General features: G+C 41.9%; 1 protein-coding gene across 2 annotated transcripts in view; it reads left to right on the forward strand.

Moving 5' to 3' along the window:
* cse1l (CSE1 chromosome segregation 1-like (yeast)) overlaps positions 1-18,530 on the forward strand; it is a 54,335-nt gene that overhangs the window by 17,298 nt on the left and 18,507 nt on the right. For both annotated transcript variants that reach the window (XM_068048263.1, XM_068048264.1), the window contains exons 6-16: positions 2,138-2,228; positions 2,395-2,502; positions 2,587-2,679; positions 6,071-6,238; positions 13,728-13,857; positions 14,346-14,411; positions 16,346-16,548; positions 16,637-16,721; positions 17,064-17,125; positions 17,413-17,549; positions 17,741-17,844. In XM_068048263.1, the coding sequence (XP_067904364.1) occupies positions 2,138-2,228; positions 2,395-2,502; positions 2,587-2,679; positions 6,071-6,238; positions 13,728-13,857; positions 14,346-14,411; positions 16,346-16,548; positions 16,637-16,721; positions 17,064-17,125; positions 17,413-17,549; positions 17,741-17,844 (1,247 nt within the window). The remainder of the gene's footprint in view (positions 1-2,137; positions 2,229-2,394; positions 2,503-2,586; positions 2,680-6,070; positions 6,239-13,727; positions 13,858-14,345; positions 14,412-16,345; positions 16,549-16,636; positions 16,722-17,063; positions 17,126-17,412; positions 17,550-17,740; positions 17,845-18,530) is intronic.

The following is an 18,530-nucleotide window of genomic DNA, read 5'->3' on the forward strand; positions in this document are numbered from 1 at the left end:
AGGCCCCACCCCCTTTGTATGTTTAGTTATTTTTTCTTTTTTATCTGGTTATTTTATTTTTGTTTGTTTCTACTGTCTCCCTACTGTTTCTGTTTTTTTTAATATTTGTGCTTGGAGTGCTTTGTGCTTTACAGTCAATTCACACCCTCTCTGTACTAATGCTTTGTCTTTCAGCACACCATTAACATACCGTTTGCCTTTATTTCATGACCTTCTGGTCAGTTATTCTCTGTGACCTCGTTCTATCAACACTTCTTTTGTTATCTCTTGCCCCACCCCCCGCTTTACTTACTTAAAACCTTTTATATTTCTAATATTTGTCAGTTCTGATGAAGGGTCACTGACCTGAAACGTTAACTCTGCTTCTCTCTCCACAGATGCTGCCGGACCTGTTGAGTATTTCCAGCATTTCTTGTTTTTATTTCAGAAATATCTATGACTGTCTTGTGACTAGGTTGTTAAAAGTTTAGTTTCAGTTTTGGGTTGAAAAGCCAGTTGCAATTGGAGACCTGGGTTTGCAGACCATAAAAAGAACTTTCCCCGAAGGGAAGACTTGTTTCTCTTGTTTAAAAAAAAAAGCAAACTTACATTTGAGTTGGGGCTCTGTTCTCCCTGGAGAAAGAAAAAGACCCCTGGAGAGGAAATAAATCCAGGAAAAGAGGAGTTGCTGCAATCTGTGGAGGGACACAGCTTTGAAAAAAGGAAGCCTTGTGTTTCGGGTGTGGCAGATTGCTGTTGCCTCCAGTTTCTGGAAAGTCTCTGCCTCAAGAGTGAGTCCTGATGCCTTTTGTGTTTTGGGGAGATCCTGAAATGTCAAGTAAGTTATAATGTTAGAGTGCTATTTTAAAATTTAAGTAGACCTGTTGCTACAATCCTTTGCTGAAAGATCTGTGTGTAACGCCTGCTACAGACGAATTGCCTTGAACACCTACCCATCTCAGACTGTTCATTAATTTCACCTGGAAAGACTTTGTGTGGCATCCAACTATTCAACTCTGGGACACCTCACTGATCCGGAAATATCCTACCAGACGCTACCCAGTTATTTTATTATTCCTAAGAAGCAGTTCTAATTTAAAACCTCATTTTAAAACTGGTTATCAGATTTTTGAATTATGTGTGTGCATGAGGGTTAGGAAGAATAAGGAGTTATAAAATCTTTTCATACATACAGATTTATCTCATTATTGTTCAATACTTGGTTTATTAATAAATAGTTAATTTTGTTGTTTAAAGAAACCTGGTTTGGTGTGTTTTGCTCTCGGGGATAACTAAGGTGTTTCATTTGGCTAATTTCCAGTAGATGGGAGACTTTACTAATATGCTGTGACCTGTAGAGTAGTGGGACTGAATTAACAGTACATTAATCCTGCCTTGCTTGTAACATACTCAAATCCCCTTGCAATGAAGGCTAACATACCATTTGCCGTCTTAATTGCTTGCCGCACCTGCATACCAGCTTTTAGTGACTCATGAACAAGGACACAGAGGTCTCTTTGGACATCAACACTTCCCAACCCCTCTCCATTTAAGAAATAATCTGCCTTTCTGTTTTTTTCTACCAAAGTGGATTACTGCTCACTGATTCACATTATATTCCATCTGCCATGTTCTTGTTCATTCATTTAGCCTGTCCAAATCCCCTTGAAGCCTCCTTGTATCCTCCTCACAACTTAAATTTCCACCTAGTTTGTGTCATCAGCAAATTTGGAAATATTAAGTCAGAAGATAGTGGCAAGTCCCACTCCAGAGACTTGAGCACAAAAATCCAGGTTGACACTCTAGTGCAATACTAAGGGAGTACTGCACTGTTGGAGGTGCCGTCTTTCAAATGAGATGTTAAACCAAGGCTCTGTAAGGTGGATGTAAAAGACTCCATGGCATTATTTCAAAGAACAGCCGGGGAGTTATCCCTGGTGTCCTGGCCAATATTTATCTCTCAATCAACATCTCACAAACATTATCTGGTCATTATCATATTACTGTTGTGGGAGCTTGTTGGATTTCATACATTAAACTAAGAGGAGTTAATGACTGTAAGTTGCTTTGTGACATCCTGGAATTGTGAAAGGTGCTATATAAATGCAAGTCTTGTTTTTTTCGAATAAAACTTGCATTCCATTTTTCATCCCATTAGGTATCGACATGAATTCAAATCAAATGAATTGTGGACTGAGATTAAACTGGTGTTGGACACATTTGCAGAGCCCCTCACTGCACTCTTTAAGGTGAATGTTACTGACAACTTCATACATTTTTTGGCTAAGTTTTGAAATTTCTGAATGCCTCACTGATTATTTCAGTCTTGAGAGAATATAGGTTTTGAATTGAAGGTTGAAAATTATACCAGTGTAGTAGTTTTCTATCATAATTTTAAGTATATAACTTTTGCAGACTACTATTGAGCTGTGCCATACACATGCCAAGGATGTCAGCGTGTTGAAGGTTCTCTTCTCTTCCCTCGTTTTGATTGCCAAGCTATTCTATAGCTTAAATTTTCAAGTAAGTCTTCAATTATTTAGAGTACACTTTATGATGTGCCTTTAAGTAGATGTGCATTTAATATTTTAATTTTGTATTCTGCAGGATTTACCAGAATTTTTTGAAGATAACATGGGAACATGGATGATGAACTTCCATAGTTTGCTCACTTTGGACAATAAGTTACTGCAAACTAATGTAAGTGGCAGGTCTGTAGAAGGATTTTCTGTTGTTTGCAATGTTTATGTATAAATTCCACTCCTGACACTGTAAGAAGTTGTGTCAGAAGAGTTTTGGTGGGGGTGCAGGGATCATCTCTTTTGTTCCCCAGATAAGGGAACACAGAAGTAGACTTTCCCTGGATTTGTCTTGCATCCAAAAAATATTATCTGTTGTCTTTACCATTTCGTAAAATGCTGCAGTGCAGTTGTACTTTTCACTGTGTCAATTGAATTGTCCTTTGACTGACTCACTGCTTCTCTCTCATTGTCCATGAGAGTTCAGGAGTTGTCCCACATTGAAATGGAAATTGTAGTAAAACTACTACACAACTTGAAAGAATGAATTATAGAAAAAAACTGTATCTACTAAATCTTTGACAGTTTACATTTATGATATATAGTTCCTATGAATAGAGTTTCAGTTAAAAGCTAAGCCCTTTCTTGAAGCAGCATTCTTTTCTGGGTTTAACAGATGTAGGAATAGTTAATAAGTGCTTGAATTTTGCTACCTTCTCTTTATAATGGCTTTTTTAATTTCCAAAATATACTTTATTCATAAAAATCTGTAAAAAAAAAAAATACATGACAACCGTTCTAAACAGCACCAAGTCAAAAATTGCAAACAGTGCAAAGGAGGTCAGTTTCCTTCAATGCAGGAGTGAGTTGCCTCACAACCCTTCCATTTCATTTTTCATGCCATATACATTTTACAGGAAATGAAAATTTTCCCGATACAGTTCGAGGGGTTTCCCATGGATCCAGCCCCTCCGTTCAGCTTGGTGGGGGGGACCTTACACAGTGGTCTTTCCCCATTGAGCCTTTGCTGCGGCTGCCCCAAGCTTTAGTGCGTCCCTCAGCACGTAGTCCTGGACCTTGGAATGTGCCAGTCTGCAACATTCAGTCGTGGACAACTCTTTGCACTGGAAGACCAGCAAGTTTCGGGCAGCCAAAGGGCGTCTTTCACCGAATTGATAGTCCTCCAGCAACAGTTGATGTTTATCTCAATGTGCGTCCCTGGGAACAGCCCATAGAGCACAGACTCCTGTGTTACAGAGCTGCAAAAACCTCTGCATCTCTTTCCACACCTGTTTTGCAAAGACACATTCCAGAAGGAGGTGGGCAACCATCTCTTCCCCACCACAGCCACCTCGAGGGCATTGTGCGGAGGGGATGAGACTTTGGGCGTGCAGGAAAGATCTGACGGGGAGGGCTCTTCTCACCACCAGTCAAGCTACATCCTGGTGCTTGTTTGAAAGTTCTGGTGATGAGGCATTCCGCCAAATGACTTTGGCGGTCTGCTTGGGGAACCATCCGACAGGATCCACCATCTCCTTTTCCCGTAGGGCCTTAAGGACATTCCGTGCAGACCACTGCCTGATGGATCGGTGGTCAAAGGAAATTTTCCGCAGAAACTGTTCCACGAAGGATAGGTGGTACGGCACAGTCCAACTGGATGGAGCGTTCCGCGGCAATGTGACCAGGCCCATCCTTCGCAACACCGGGGACAGATAGAACCTCAGCACGTAGTGACACTTGGAGTTTGCGTACTGGAGGTCTACACACAGCTTGATACAGCCGCACACGAAGGTAGTCATCAGGATGAGGGTGACGTTGGGTACGTTTTTTCCGCCCTTATTCTGAGGTTTGAACATCGTGTCCCTCCGGACCTGGTCCATTTTGGATCCCCAGATGAAGCGGAAAATGGCTCGGGTGACCTCCACAGCGCAGGAGTGGGTTATGGGTCAGACCTGCGCCACGACAAGCAACACTGAGCGCCTCGCATCTGACGACCAGGTTCTTACCCACAATGGAGAGAGATCGCTGCTCCCACATGCTCCGCTTATGTTGTACCCCGGCTACTCACTCCTCCCAGATTTTGGTGCACGCCCCGGCCCTTCCGAACCATATCCCCAGCACTTTCAGGTAGTCTGACCTGATGGTGAAGGGGACAAAGGATCGGTCAGCCCAGTTCCCAAAGAACATGGTCTCGCTCTTGCTGTGGTTAACTTTGGCTCCCGAGGCCAGTTTGAACTGGTCGCAGATGCTCATCAGTCTGCGCACAGACAGCAGATCCGAGCAGAAGACGACGATGTCATCCATGTACAGGGAGGTTTCAACCTGAGTGCCTCCACTGCCTGGGATTGTCACCCCTCTTATGCTCGCATGCTTCCTAATGGACTCAGCAAAGGGTTCAATACAGCAAACAAACAAGACAGGGGAGAGAGGACAGCCCTGTCTGACTCCAGATTGGATCGGGAAACTTTCTGATTCCCACCCATTGATTGAGACTGCGCTACTGATGTTTGTGTAGAGCAGTTTGATCCAATTGCAGATTCCCTCCCCAAACCCCATTTTGGAAAGCACGTCCAGCATGTAGGTGTGCGATATACTGTCAAGCCTTCTCCTGGTCCAGGCTGATGAGGCAGGTGTCCACCCTCCTGTCCAGTACATCGGCGATCGTATCCCTGAGTAGCGCAAGACTATCGGAGATCTTCCTGCCGGGTGCAATACAGGTCTGATCAGGGTGGATCATCAACTCCAGAGCAGACTTGACTCGACTGGCTTTGACTTTGGACAGAATCTTGTAGTCAACATTAAGCAGTGAGATGGGCCTCCAATTTCTGATTTCTGCCCTCTCCCCCTTCCGCTTGTAGATGAGGGCGATGATGCCTTTCCTCATGGATTCTGACATGCTGCCGGCCAGGAGCATACTCTCGTATACTTCCAGCAGGTCCGGGCCGACCCAGTCCCACAGGGCCGAATACAACTCAACCGGTAAGCCATCGCTTCTGGGAGTTTTACTCGTCTCGAAGGACATGACGGCCTTTGTCAGTTAGTCCAGAGTTAGCAGCTTGTCCAGTCTCTCCCTCCTGCTGTCATCTAAGACCTCTGTGATAGATGACAGGAAGGACTGGGAGGCTCTGCTGTCTGTGGGTGTCACATCATACAGCCCAGCATATAATGGCAATAGTCACCATGTCTTCGTGGCAAAAATGGTGATATTGTATTGAGCATTAAATGTTCATCCAAGCTTCTGTTCTCCCACTTTACCATGTTAGTGAGCAAGGCCTGATGTTTTAGGAATAATATCTTATTCGGTACACAAAAACTAATAGTTGCTGTTCAAATCATGTTTTTGGTCAGTAATGTTCAAGACTTGCTCTGAAGTATTAACAGGCTTTTCTCCTGTAATACTGATTACAGGTATTCTATGGTCTGGGGCAGAATTGGAATGTTTAGCTATTCATAATCTGGCTCTTTATGCCCACTGCTTAGGAATGCTTTAAGAAAGTGGCTGAAACAAAAGTTAAGGATCATTTATTTTCAATTTATTGTTGTAATTCTAATGTCTTTTTCATTTCTTGCAGGATGAAGAGGAAGCTGGTTTACTGGAGCTGCTGAAGTCTCAAATATGTGACAATGCTGCTCTATACGCTCAGAAATATGATGAAGAGTTCCAGCCCTACCTACCTCAGTTTGTCACTGCTATTTGGAATTTACTGGTTACAACCAAACAGGAGGTTAAATATGACTTGGTAAGTTTTGTAACCATGAAATGTGATATAAGCAATTTGTTCGAAATTGATTGCTTTATTTGGGCAATTTTTCAGAAGTCGAATTCTTTATATACTTGCCGCACTATGCATTTTTTTGTGGTTTGCTCATTTTCAGAATTAACCTTTGACTATATCCTGGTCGGGTGCAGATTCTTTCTCTTCAGTTTATGCTTAGTGAGCTCCTGATTCCAGCTATGTGATTCTCCTACAGAAGGAGACAGACAATCTTCAGTGTACCTGGATTGTTCTCTTGCATCTTCTAGAGACTGGCTGTAAAACAGTTGTGTTAAAGGCTTACAAACAAATTGTCTAAACATCCTTCTGGTTGAGGTTTAGAATGTGATAACGTGGGTGTGGGTGGGTGGTGGAGGTGATTGAACCAAACTCTTCTACAAGTAACCAAAATCCCTGCTGCAACTTCTGAGTTTGCATGGTAGAAGTCAGTTGTCTTCAAGTATTGTGAAATCTAGAGAAAAGCTCAACTCTATCATTACTTACGACTATTATTTATGACTATAACACCAGCTGGTACAAGTTTGCGCACTGACATTGGGTCTACTGTTGGAGCCAATTTGTTTCCAAGTTGCAAGGAAGTATATATTGACCTTGGAGGGAGTGCAACATGGATTTACCAGAATGATACCTACTCCAAAGTTTAAATTATGAGGAGAGATTTCACAAACTGGAATTTAAAAAGGTTAAGGGGTGATTTGATCAAAGTTTCCAAAATATTAAGAGGAACAGATAGGGTAGATAGAGAGAAAGTGAAACTATTTCTTCTGGTTGGGAAGTCTAAAACTAGGGGGCAAAGCCTAAAAATTGAAGTCAGACCATAAAGGAGTGAAATTAGCAAACGTGGTAGAAGTTGAGAACGTGCTTTCATAAATGGCAATTGATGCTGGATCAATTTTAAATCTGATCTTGATAAACTTTTATTAACCAAAGATATTAAAGGGATATGGGGCAAAGGCAGACATGGGGAATTAGGTCGTAGATCAGCCATGATTTCATTGAATGGTGTAACTGGCTCATGGGGCTAAATAGTGAATTCATGTTCCTAAGCAACATTTGAACCTCCTTCATCATGCTCTTTTATTACTGTCTGTTTGTGCACTGTAAGCAACATTATTTTTAGGTCTCTTTTCCTTGTTCAATAGGTTACAACATAAGAAGTAGGAGCAGGGAGGGTCATACGGCTCTTCGAGCCTCCTCCTCCATTCAGTAAGATCTTGGCTGATCATCTACCTCATCTTCCAGCACCGTTCCCATGCCCGTTGATTCCCTTAATATCCAAAAATCTATTCTATGTCTGGATATACTCAACTTAGCCAAGGAGACCAAAACTGTACACAGTACTTCCAGGTGTGGTCTCACCAAGGCCCTACATAATTGTAATAAGACTTCTTTTCTCTTATACTCTAATCCCTTCGTAATAAAAGCTAACATGCCATTTGCTTTCCCAACTGCTTGCTGCATCTTCATGTTGGAAGCGACACCAATGGTTAGAGTAATTGTATATTTTGGAAAGTGAAAACAAAGATCAGTGCATGTAAAATATCCAAACAGTGACGAACAAAGCAAAGCAAGAAATTATATTAGCCTGTCTGAATTGGATAGGGCACATAACTTATGAATGTTGCTTATCCTTAGCCTGGTGATTGCCGCTATATTAAGACAAGTCCAAAATTCCCTATATTGCATCCTAAAGAACAGAACTGTGACAAAATACATAGAATCAGGTGTTTTCACTACTTGTCTTATCCCTCTTTTAGCCTCAGCACAAAGTTTCTCTGTTCATGCAGATGGTGTATATGCTGGGGAAACAGTTATAGTTTGATGTTGAGATTAATAATCCATTCAGTGGCTTCAGCTAATGCAATGTGAATGATTGTGATTCCACCAGGAATAGATCTGTCAGGGCAAGAGTTCACTTTGTGGGCGATGGTCTGAAGTGCATGGCCACGGTCATAATTTGAGCTGGCCTTCATGTTCCAGTTGTGGAGCAAGTGGCCACATCTTCCCTGGCCTGTCCTCAAGCGGTTGAGGGTTGTCCAGATTTTCCATGGGAAGTTGAAATCTGGGACTTCATTATTCGGGTCAGTTACCAGGTTGAGGTTGGTGATGTTAGCAGTCGACCAGCACCATCGAGAGGTGGGGCTGTCGTCGGTTTGTAGGGTGTGGAGTATATTCCAGTAGGGGCTACGAGATTTCAGACAAGTGCGCGGAGGTTTTTTTGAGGTTTTGTATCAATGTGAGTGCTTCGTTAGCTATCAACCAGTGGTTGTGTTTGAGGAGAATGTTTTCCCTGTGGACATCAGAAGGTTCAATGTGTGCCGGCACAGGAAGGCACTTGAGCTGTGTTGGTCTCAACGTTCCAGAAATGATACTCAGGATTACCTGGAGGTGGATATCTACCTTGTTTGTGTGGTGGCTCATTGGCCATGTTGAACAGCAGTACTCTGCTGTTGGGTAGACCAGAGCAAGTGAAGCAGCGGGTGGTGTGTTGGCTGTGCTGCCCCAGGTGGTACCCACCAGTTTCCTTATTAGATTCACTCTTGTCTTGACCTTGGCTCTGGTGTTCTGGAGGTGTTTTCAGTAGGTCAGTTTATGGTCAAGAGTGACGCCAAGCTATTTTGGCGTTGGGTTGCGGGTGAGTGGTCAGCCGCAGAATTGGACGTGAAGTGCTTCCCTGGCCTTTGAGTTGTTCAAGTGGAAGACTGAAATGGCAGTCTTGGCGGCATTTGGTCAGAGTCTCCAATTTGTGAAGTAGGCTTCCAGAGAAAATAGACCTTCAGTGAGTTTCCTGAAGTTATTCAGCCTGGAGGGCCAGGGCCAAGTCGTCAGCATATAGGAAGAGCCATGATTTTCTGGAAGGGATATTATTTCAAAAGGAAATTGGATGGGTACTTGAAGTAAATAAACTTGCAGGAGTATGGGGATCAAGTGGGGAGTAGGACTAACTAGATTGCTCTGCAGAGAGCTATCATGGACTCGATGGGATGAATGGCCTCCTATGCCATAATGACTTGGATAAAGGGACTGAAGGTATGGTTGCTAAATTTGCTGATGACACAAAGATAGGTAGGAAAGTAAGTTCTGAAGAGGATCTAAGGAGGTTACAAAGGGATGTAGATAGGTTAAGTGAGTGGGCAAAGATCTGGCAAATGGAGTATAATGGGAAGATATGAAATTGTCCATTTTGGCAGGAAGAAGGAAAAATAAGCATATTATCTAAATGGTGAGAGATTGCAGAATTCTGAGATGCAGAGGGATCTGCATGTCCTAGTGCATGAATCGCAAAAGGTTAGTATGCAGGTTTAGCAAGTAATTAGGAAAGCTAATAGAATGTTATTGTTTATTGCGCGGGGAATTGAATACAAAAGTAGGGAGGTTATGCTTCAGCTGTACAGGGCATTGGTGAGACCACATCTGGAGTACTGTGTACAGTATTGGTCTCCTTATTTAAGGAAGGATGGAAATGTGTTGGAAGCAGTTCAGAGAAGGTTTACTCGACTAATGCCTGGAAGAAGGTTAGACAGGCTTGGCTTGTATCCGCTGGAGCTTAGAAGAGTAAGAGGTGACTTGATTGAAACATACCATCCTGAGGGGTCTTGACAGGGTGGATATAGAACAGATGTTTCCCCTTGTGGGAGAATCTAGAACTAGGGGTCCCTGTGTTTAAAAAAAATAAGGGGTCGCTTATTTAAGGCAGAGATGAAGAGAAATTTTTTCTCTGAGGTCGTGAGTCATTGGAACTCTTCAAAAGGCAGTGGAAGCAGAGTCTTTAAATATTTTTAAAGCAGAGGTAGATTCTTGATAAGTAAGGGGTGAAAGGCTGTCTAGGCTAGGTGGGAATGTGGAGTTGAGGTTGCAATCAGATCAACATGATCTTATTGAATGGCGGAACAGGCTCGAGGGGCCGAGTAGCCTACTGCTCGTAATTCGTATATTTGTAAATGACTGTGACTCCATTGAAGAGGGCTGGTGCGAGAATTGATCCCTGTGGGAGCCCGTTGGTTTTGCGTGGGCGGCTGATTTGATCTTTGAGTTGCACATGGTGTCGGTTGCTGTTCATGGAGTTGATTAGTTGTAGGGTTTCACACAGTAGATGATCTTGGAGAGTTTCAGCAGCATGCCTGCACGCCACACTGTGTCATAGATGCAGGATAAGTCAACAAAGGTGGTTCTGAAAACCGGCCTCAATATGCGAGGTCAGAGAAAGGACCTGTTCAGAGCACCTGCAGCCTTTGCGAAAACTCGCCTGTTGTGTGGGTGGGCATCGCTGTTTCCAGGTTGGGACTCAGTTTGTTTAGCAGGGGTATTCCAGGGCCTTTTATGTTATTGAGAGCAGGGCGATGGAGCGGTAGCTGTGTAGGTCGTCGAGTGGTTTCCCTGGCTTGGCAGTGACCACTATCTTAGATTGGCGCCAGATGTTTGGAATGGTACCTGTGCTGTGGATGTTGGTAAACAGCTTTGCTAGCCACTTCCTTCCCTGTGATCTGATGTTCTTCAGGAATTCTAGGTAAATCCCATAGACTCCTACTGCTTTGCCTGGCTTGGTAGCCGACAGGGTGCTGTCCATTTCCTCTTGTGTAAGGGCTTGAGAAGTCTGTCTGCCCAGCAACAGTCTTGAGAGACTGTATCAGGGCTGCTTTTACCATCTGCTTATCTTTCCTGCTGACCGGTATCTTTGAGTTTATTAGGAGTTGTGAAGCAACAGCATCAGCGTTGACTCTGGGGTGCTGGCGTGGTTGTGGCTTGGCTGCTCCCAGGTGGCGCAGGCGTTTCCACACCTTTCAGCTTGAGTACGTGAAGTCAATGTTCTCAGATGTTTCCCGCCACCTTATGAGGTGTCTTTCATCAAGGGACTTGAGTGCTGTTGTCACATAGAGGCCCTCATTTTCCTTGTATTCTTCCAGAAGCCCTTCACTTTCCAGATTCCAACAAGGGATGTAGGTATTTCTGAAGCGCTGGCGAATAAATTTGGTGGAGAAGTCAAGTGAAGCGGTTGTAGTTTTCAGGGAAGGGTGGGATCCGGGTAATAGTGGTTTCTGTATATCTGATGTAGGCATCCCAGTTGCCCTTCCGCAGGTTCCACTGTGGTTTTGGCTTTGAATTTATGGATGGTAGTTTGAGGCTGGTGTGGATGCGGCTTGAGCAATGTTGGGAGTGGTGGAAAATGGGTAGCACTTGGGAGCACATCAGCAGTCGGCCGTTGTTGTCATGGGTCATGAGGCAAAGATAAGGTGAGTAGTCCTCCTTCCACCTGGCAGAATGGAATGTACCAGGCTGCTTTGCATTGTACACAAGTCATGCGTGGAAGCCCAGTATGACAGCTGATCTAAAAACAAGAAATGCTGGAAATACTCAGGTCTGGCAGCATCTGTGGAGAGAGAAGCAGAGTTAATGTTTCAGGTCAGTGACCCTTCAGAACTGGCAAATATTAGAAATGTGAAAGGTTATAAACAAGTACAGTGGGGGTGGGGCAAGAGATAACAAAGGTGTAGATAGGACAAGGTTACAGAATAGCTGACCAGCTCATAGAGCAAGGGCAAACAGTATGTTAATGGTGTGTTGAAAGACAAAGCATTAGTACAGATAGGGTGTTAACGGACTGAAAATTGAACAGCTGCAAGTACAAACATGAAAAAAAGTGGGTAAGCAAACTGAACAAACTGAGATGAAATAAAATAAAACACTAAAAAAAAGAAAAAAATAACTAAAACGTAAAAGTAAAATGGGGGGCTCGTCATGCTCTGAAATTATTGAACTCAATGTTCAGTCCGGCAGGCTGTAGTGTGCCTAATCGGTAAATGAGATGCTGTTCCTCAAGCTTGTGTTGATGTTCACTGGAACACTGCGGCAATCCCAGGACAGAGTCGTGAGCGTGAGAGCAAGGGGAGTGTTGAAATGGCAAGCAACCGGAAGCTCGGGGTCCTGCTTACGGACTGAGTGGAGGTGTTCCGCAAAGTGGTCACCCAGTCTGCGTTTGGTCTCCCCAGTGTAGAGGAGACCACATTGTGAGCAGTGAATACAGTATACTACATTGAAAGAAGTACAAGTAAATCGCTGCTTCACCTGAAAGGAGTGTTTGGGGTTTGGGATTCTTTCAACACACCATTAACATATTGTTTGCCCTTGCTCCATGACCTTCTGGTCAGCTATTCTGTGACCTTGTCCTATCTACACCTTCTCCTTTGTTATCTCTCGCCCCACCCCCGCTTTACTTGCTTATAACCTTTCACATTTCTAATATTTGCCAGTTCTGAAGAAGGGTCACTGACCTGAAATGTTACCTCTGCTTCTCTCTCCACAGATGCTGCTGAGTATTTCCAGCATTTCTTGTTTTTATTTCAGATTTCCAGCATCCGCAGTATTTTGCTTTTATTATTATGACAGCTGTTCTGCAGTGTTGTTCTTGAGATATACCCACATGTGATGTTAGCTGTTGAAGTAACCAGTGTAGATGGTTGGGTGTGCTGCAGGCTGTATTATGATGTTGGGCCAAAGGTCATTTAGTGGCTTGTAGACATTTGTGGTGATCAGCTTATCTGCTTTGGAGATGGGGTAGGGGTCGTCTGATTTTAGGTTTTCTGTGTCTTTGGTGAGGCTTTCCTTGATGTAGGTGGCTGGGCTGTATGCCTTGTTAACCCTGCTTGCAATGAGTTGGTACCCTGGAATGTGGGTTCGACGATTAGAGTGATCCGTGAGGTAAGTTTCTTGCAGGGTGACTATGTCCACATTCCTGTCAGAGGTCTTTTGCGAGTAGCTCATGTTTTGCCCAGGATAGGCCTTCAACGTTGAGCTGGTATATTCTTGTTGCTGGTCCTATTTCTCGACTTTGTTGTCCCTGAGAGGACCCATTTTCTTGTGGGTTTTTACTGTTTGGACCGAGAGCCCGGTGAACAGGGTTCAATTGCATTCTTGACAGCATTAGTTCGCAGGTTTTCAAGTTAGAAAACTTACTTTAACAGGAGGACCACGTAAAGGTTGCTGTCTCCCTCCCACGCGGCTGCTAACTCACTGCACAAACCTTGAAGATAACAACTGTAATTGTAAGAAGCTTCTGTCTCAACAATATCTTTAAAATAAAGTTATACATAAGCAAAACTTAATACTAAACTTCAATCTAGCAAAGCTTAATACGGAAAGTAATAGATTATGTTCTAGTAGCACCTCCTAGATCAGCACCCCTCTACAGCTTTGCCTTCTGTTTTAGGAAAGAGAGCTGTTCCAAGATGCATGCAAGCTGCTCTAGTAAACCACATCATTGGAGTGCTATGGGCTTTGAGTATAGACCTGAAATGGGGTAACTTCTCATAAGTTGAATACTGTTTTTTGTTTTTGAATGAAATTAACATGGGAGTACTTGACACTGGAAGTACCTCCTGCCGTCACCCCAAGCTCTCCCTCTCTTTTAATTTGCATCAAGTAAAAAGCTAATCATCTTTTTTCCTTATCATTTTAGCTGGTAAGCAATGCTATTCAATTCCTGGCGTCTGTTTGTGAAAGACCGCACTACAAACACCTATTTGAAGATCAGAATATATTAACCAGTATCTGTGAAAAAGTTATTGTTCCGAACATGGAATTCAGAGGTAAATGACTCCAAAGGAATTTATATTGTCAAATACAGAGCATTAATGTCTGTAATGGTTCAGTGCAACTGTTGAAAATGCACATTGGTGAGTTGTTCTTCTATGGATGCCATTCATTGTTGAATAGCTTGGTGATGTTCGTCATTTAGACATTACGTGAAGGCTGGCTGTTAATAGTTGTAGAATAATAATTAAGCATGAACTGGGGCATTTAGGAGTGCAGGAAAGAAAGCATGCATGTTTATAATGACTTTGGGAGCAACATATTATGTTGTTTTCAAGATTTTGTAGTTATTTACAAAATGGCCAGAATTCTAACTTATGAGTAAAATCTTGAATTGCATAGAGTGTAATGTTTTGAAATGTGATTGCATGAGTAGCTTGGTATGGTTAAACCTCAAATGAATTGTTTACCGAATTGATAGGTATGTCAAAAAACAAAACCTCTTCATCTTTACCAGCAGCAAAATATTTGTTTTTATTTTTAGCTGCTGATGAAGAAGCATTTGAAGATAACTCTGAAGAGTACATTAGGAGAGATTTGGAGGGATCAGGTAATTTAGTGAATCTTGTCCATAATGAATGGATGTTTGTTTCATCTGTATCACTTTGCTAATCACATTATATAGATAAATGTTCAAACTATCCAATATATTTTGAAGTTCTTTGTTTCTCAGCGGCTGTGGCTTCCAGCCAGAAGCTTAATGTTTGCTTTCACTTTTACCTGTTTTCCTTCTTTCCTGACATACCCAAAAATGTAATACACTTCCCAGCTGTGTCCTATCCACAAAATGTAGGACAAATCTAACCCAAACTATTATCATCCTAGCAGCCTCCTACCAATCATCTGTAAAATTATAGGAGTCACTGATAGTGCTATCAAGCAACACCTACTTGCCAACACTCAGTTTGGGTTCTGCCAAAAATGTTCAGCTCCAGACCTCATCACAAACTTGATCCAGACATGGACACAAGCTAAATGCCGGAGAATGCGCTTTGCAACTAAGTGACATTTGACCGAGTAAGGCACCAAGGAGATATAGCAAACCTAAGGCTTAACAAGAGGATCATGCAGTGGCTTAATACACAAGAAAATAGCTTTGGTTGTTGGATGTCAGTCATTGTTGTCCCAGGATCATTGCTGCAGGAAAGCTTCAGGGTATTCTTGGCGCAACCATCTTCAGCTGCTTCATCAATGACCTCTCTCCATCATAAACTCAGAACTGAAGCTATTTGCTTATGATTTCAGCATCAAATTTCATTCCTACAAAATGAAGTAGCCACGCTTGACGACAGCATGACCTAGCTAAATTGCAGGCTTGTGATCATAAGTGCTGCATAATTCTGTGCTAGGCAGTAGCCATCTCCTACAACAAAAGTGCGAATCACTACCACCTGACCTTCAGTGGCAACAGGATCACATTCTATGAGTCACCATTAACCAAAAGCTTAACTGACCCAGCCATGTTCAACATCATGGCTACAAGAGCAGAGTTGAGGCTGGATGCTCTTGATAAGTGGGTCATCTCCTGACCCCTTAAAACCTCATCACCATCAGAAGCATTAAGTCAGAAGTATGATGGAATGGTCACCACGCAATTGAATAGATGCAAAGGTAAGCAATACTCGAAGATTGACACCATCTAGGACAGAGCAGCTCCAATAGATCAGCGCCTGGCCATTGCACTTAAATTGCCCTCTGTCCCCTATAATCCACCAGCATGCTGGGCCATGCTATGTACGATTTTCAGGAGGCATATAGCAACTCACTAAGCTTAGTTCAGCACACATTGCAGCTCTGTGACCTTTACCACCAAGAGGGAGACAGCAGCATGATTTATCGAATTCCACTACTTCCAAGTTGCACTGTACTGACTTGGGCAGATTCCACCATTCCTGCAACGTTGGTGATTTAAAATCCTGGAATTCCCTGCCAAACTCTATTGTGGATGCACCATCAGCGTAAGGGCTGTAATTGTTCAAGAAGGCCCACCATCATCATTTTAGGGCAACCCAGGAAAGACAATCAATGCAGCCTTGCTGTCATTATCCATTAGCTGAGAACAATATTTTTTTAAAACTCCAATGTAACTTTGGTGAAATTATGTCAGATACATGAGTTGATGATTGCTTCCTGGAAGTTAACATCCTGGTAGTAATGCTCCCAATACCATGTTTCTGCTGATATTGCTGCAACTGGATTCGCTGCCAAAATTTACTGTGCAGACAGAATTCAGTTTGCTACAGAAATAATTTGCTGACTGAAGATCTGCTGGGTCAGATGAACAAAGTAAGTTACAATGTAGAAAACTATTACTTGAAGGAGCTGCAGTTTACAGGAAAAACAACAATTCTATTTTAGCTTGGTGACACTCAACATCTAGACTTTTTTTTTTGATCTATTTGAAGTTGTGACCTTTATCCCACCCATGCATGCCCAAAAGCAATCTCATTCTCTAAGGTTTATTAATTTATAATTGTTTTGCAGACATCGACACCAGGCGAAGGGCAGCTTGTGATTTGGTGCGGGGTCTTTGCAAATACTTTGAAGGGCCTGTAACAGCAATATTTTCTGGCTATGTCAATTCTATGTTGCAACAATATGCCAAAAATCCCTCCATTAATTGGAAACACAAAGATGCTGCAATTTATCTCGTGACCTCACTTGCCTCCAAAGCTCAAACTCAAAAGGTACTGTTTCTCTGTCCCACTCGAACATTTTATATTTTCTTGTGTCTTGCTTTAAATATTAAATAGTGTTTTTTTTTTCCATTTTCAGCATGGAATAACTCAAGCAAATGAGTTAGTAAATTTAACAGACTTCTTTGTTAATCACATACTGTCTGATTTGAAGTCACCAAATGGTGAGTTGAAATATTCCACCAGTAATTGTGTTACAGTGCTAGAAACTGTGCGCAGTTTTAAACTGTGTATATGAAGTGTAATTGGCTTTATTGATAAAACACATGAATGGAGAGGAAGTGATTACTTGAACCTCTGCAAAAGTGACTGAATAATGTCAAAGCTCAAGTTCAGTCGATGTATCAATTCCTGGTTCTTTGACTTTTTGCAGTTACACAGTATGTGTTGGAATGTATTTGGGAATGTATTTACATTGTTTTCTGGCACAGAGATTATAGGCTTGCTTTGGCACTTGACATCAATGATAATGTGCTTGACTTGTGCGCTTTTATTTTCTTTTACAGTGAATGAGTTTCCTGTGCTGAAAGCAGACGGTATTAAATACGTTATGATTTTCAGGAATCAGGCAAGGGCACTTCCTATTTGCACTTGATATATTTTCAAGTTATCTATGGTTACTGTAAAAAAAATTTAATCGAAGAAAAATGTCAGTAATTGTAAAATATCACTACATATCCGTTAACAGTTTGTATGAAAGGCAATGTACTAAGTTAAACTTCAGTTCATAAATAGAGAGGTATATCTTGGCCTTTTAGTTAAATTTCTTTTGCTGTGTTTAAATATTTTCATTGTCACAATCGTTTTTGCCACTGGAAGTAACATGTCCTTGTTAATTTAACACTTGCTTTGCAGCTTCCAAAGGAACAGCTTTTGATGTCCCTCCCACTGCTAATTAATCACTTACAAGCAGAAAACATTGTTGTTCATACATATGCTGCTCATGCTCTTGAAAGGATATTCACTATGAGAGGTCCCAACAATACCACTTTGTAAGTAACTCTTGCCACAGCAGTTGAAATCCGCTTCTATAGTTTGCTAGGGTGGTAACCTATGGCTGTCTTTCGGTTGTGTGTTTTGATTTAATAACTTACTATTGTTTTATTAAAAATATGTCAGGTGCTGAAAGGTATCAATTGCTTTAAGAAAAAAAAACTGTTATGTTACGTTTTTCTATTTTCAGGATATCTGCTGTGGAGCTAGCCCCTATGGTTGAACAGCTGTTAACAAACCTTTTCAAAGCCCTAACTTTGCCTGGATCGTCTGAAAATGAGTATGTCATGAAAGGTGAGAATGATTTAGCAATGAGTTGTTGCTTAACTCGCTTTAGATTTCTTCATTCAATGACAGTAAGACGATATATTTGCAAGCAAAGTTTTGCTTATTCAACATTTAATCCAATCAGGTGAAGTACTTACAAATCAAATAGACCTGATGTGAGGAAATGAGGTCTATTGAATATTTTTTGAGGTCAAATCCAAATTACTGTTAGAATTCACCACCTTTTTATAACTTTCCAAGTTAAAAGATCACAAATCTAAGTGTCCTTTCTAAGGCATGCAACCAGACCTCTAAACTACAACATCTATGCATTCGAACAGTGGGTAAAGGTACAGGACTACTTACTTGATATGGGTGGGATGACTTTATCTTCATGCTGTTTTCCTTTATTTGCCCATACATTTTATTTTTCTTCTTCAAGGTTGTGGACCCATTTCATTCCAGTGTCACGCAGTACCATCTATGGGTTCCTTCATACCAAGCAAGATAAGCATGCAGCTTATCTTGTAGGGCCTAGCTTTAGCATTCTGGTAGAGAAGGCATGGGATTCTGTGTTCAGCCTCTCCTTTGCTTTCAAAATACATATAAACCCTTCTCTTCTCATGATTTATCACAAGTTTATACATCTACTATGTTTGAAATGCACATTTTTTCTCCTGTAACATTAGTAGAGATCAATATAATATGTGTCT

This window comes from Heterodontus francisci, chromosome 16 (genome assembly GCF_036365525.1).
Source record: "Heterodontus francisci isolate sHetFra1 chromosome 16, sHetFra1.hap1, whole genome shotgun sequence".
NCBI lineage: Eukaryota > Metazoa > Chordata > Chondrichthyes > Heterodontiformes > Heterodontidae > Heterodontus > Heterodontus francisci.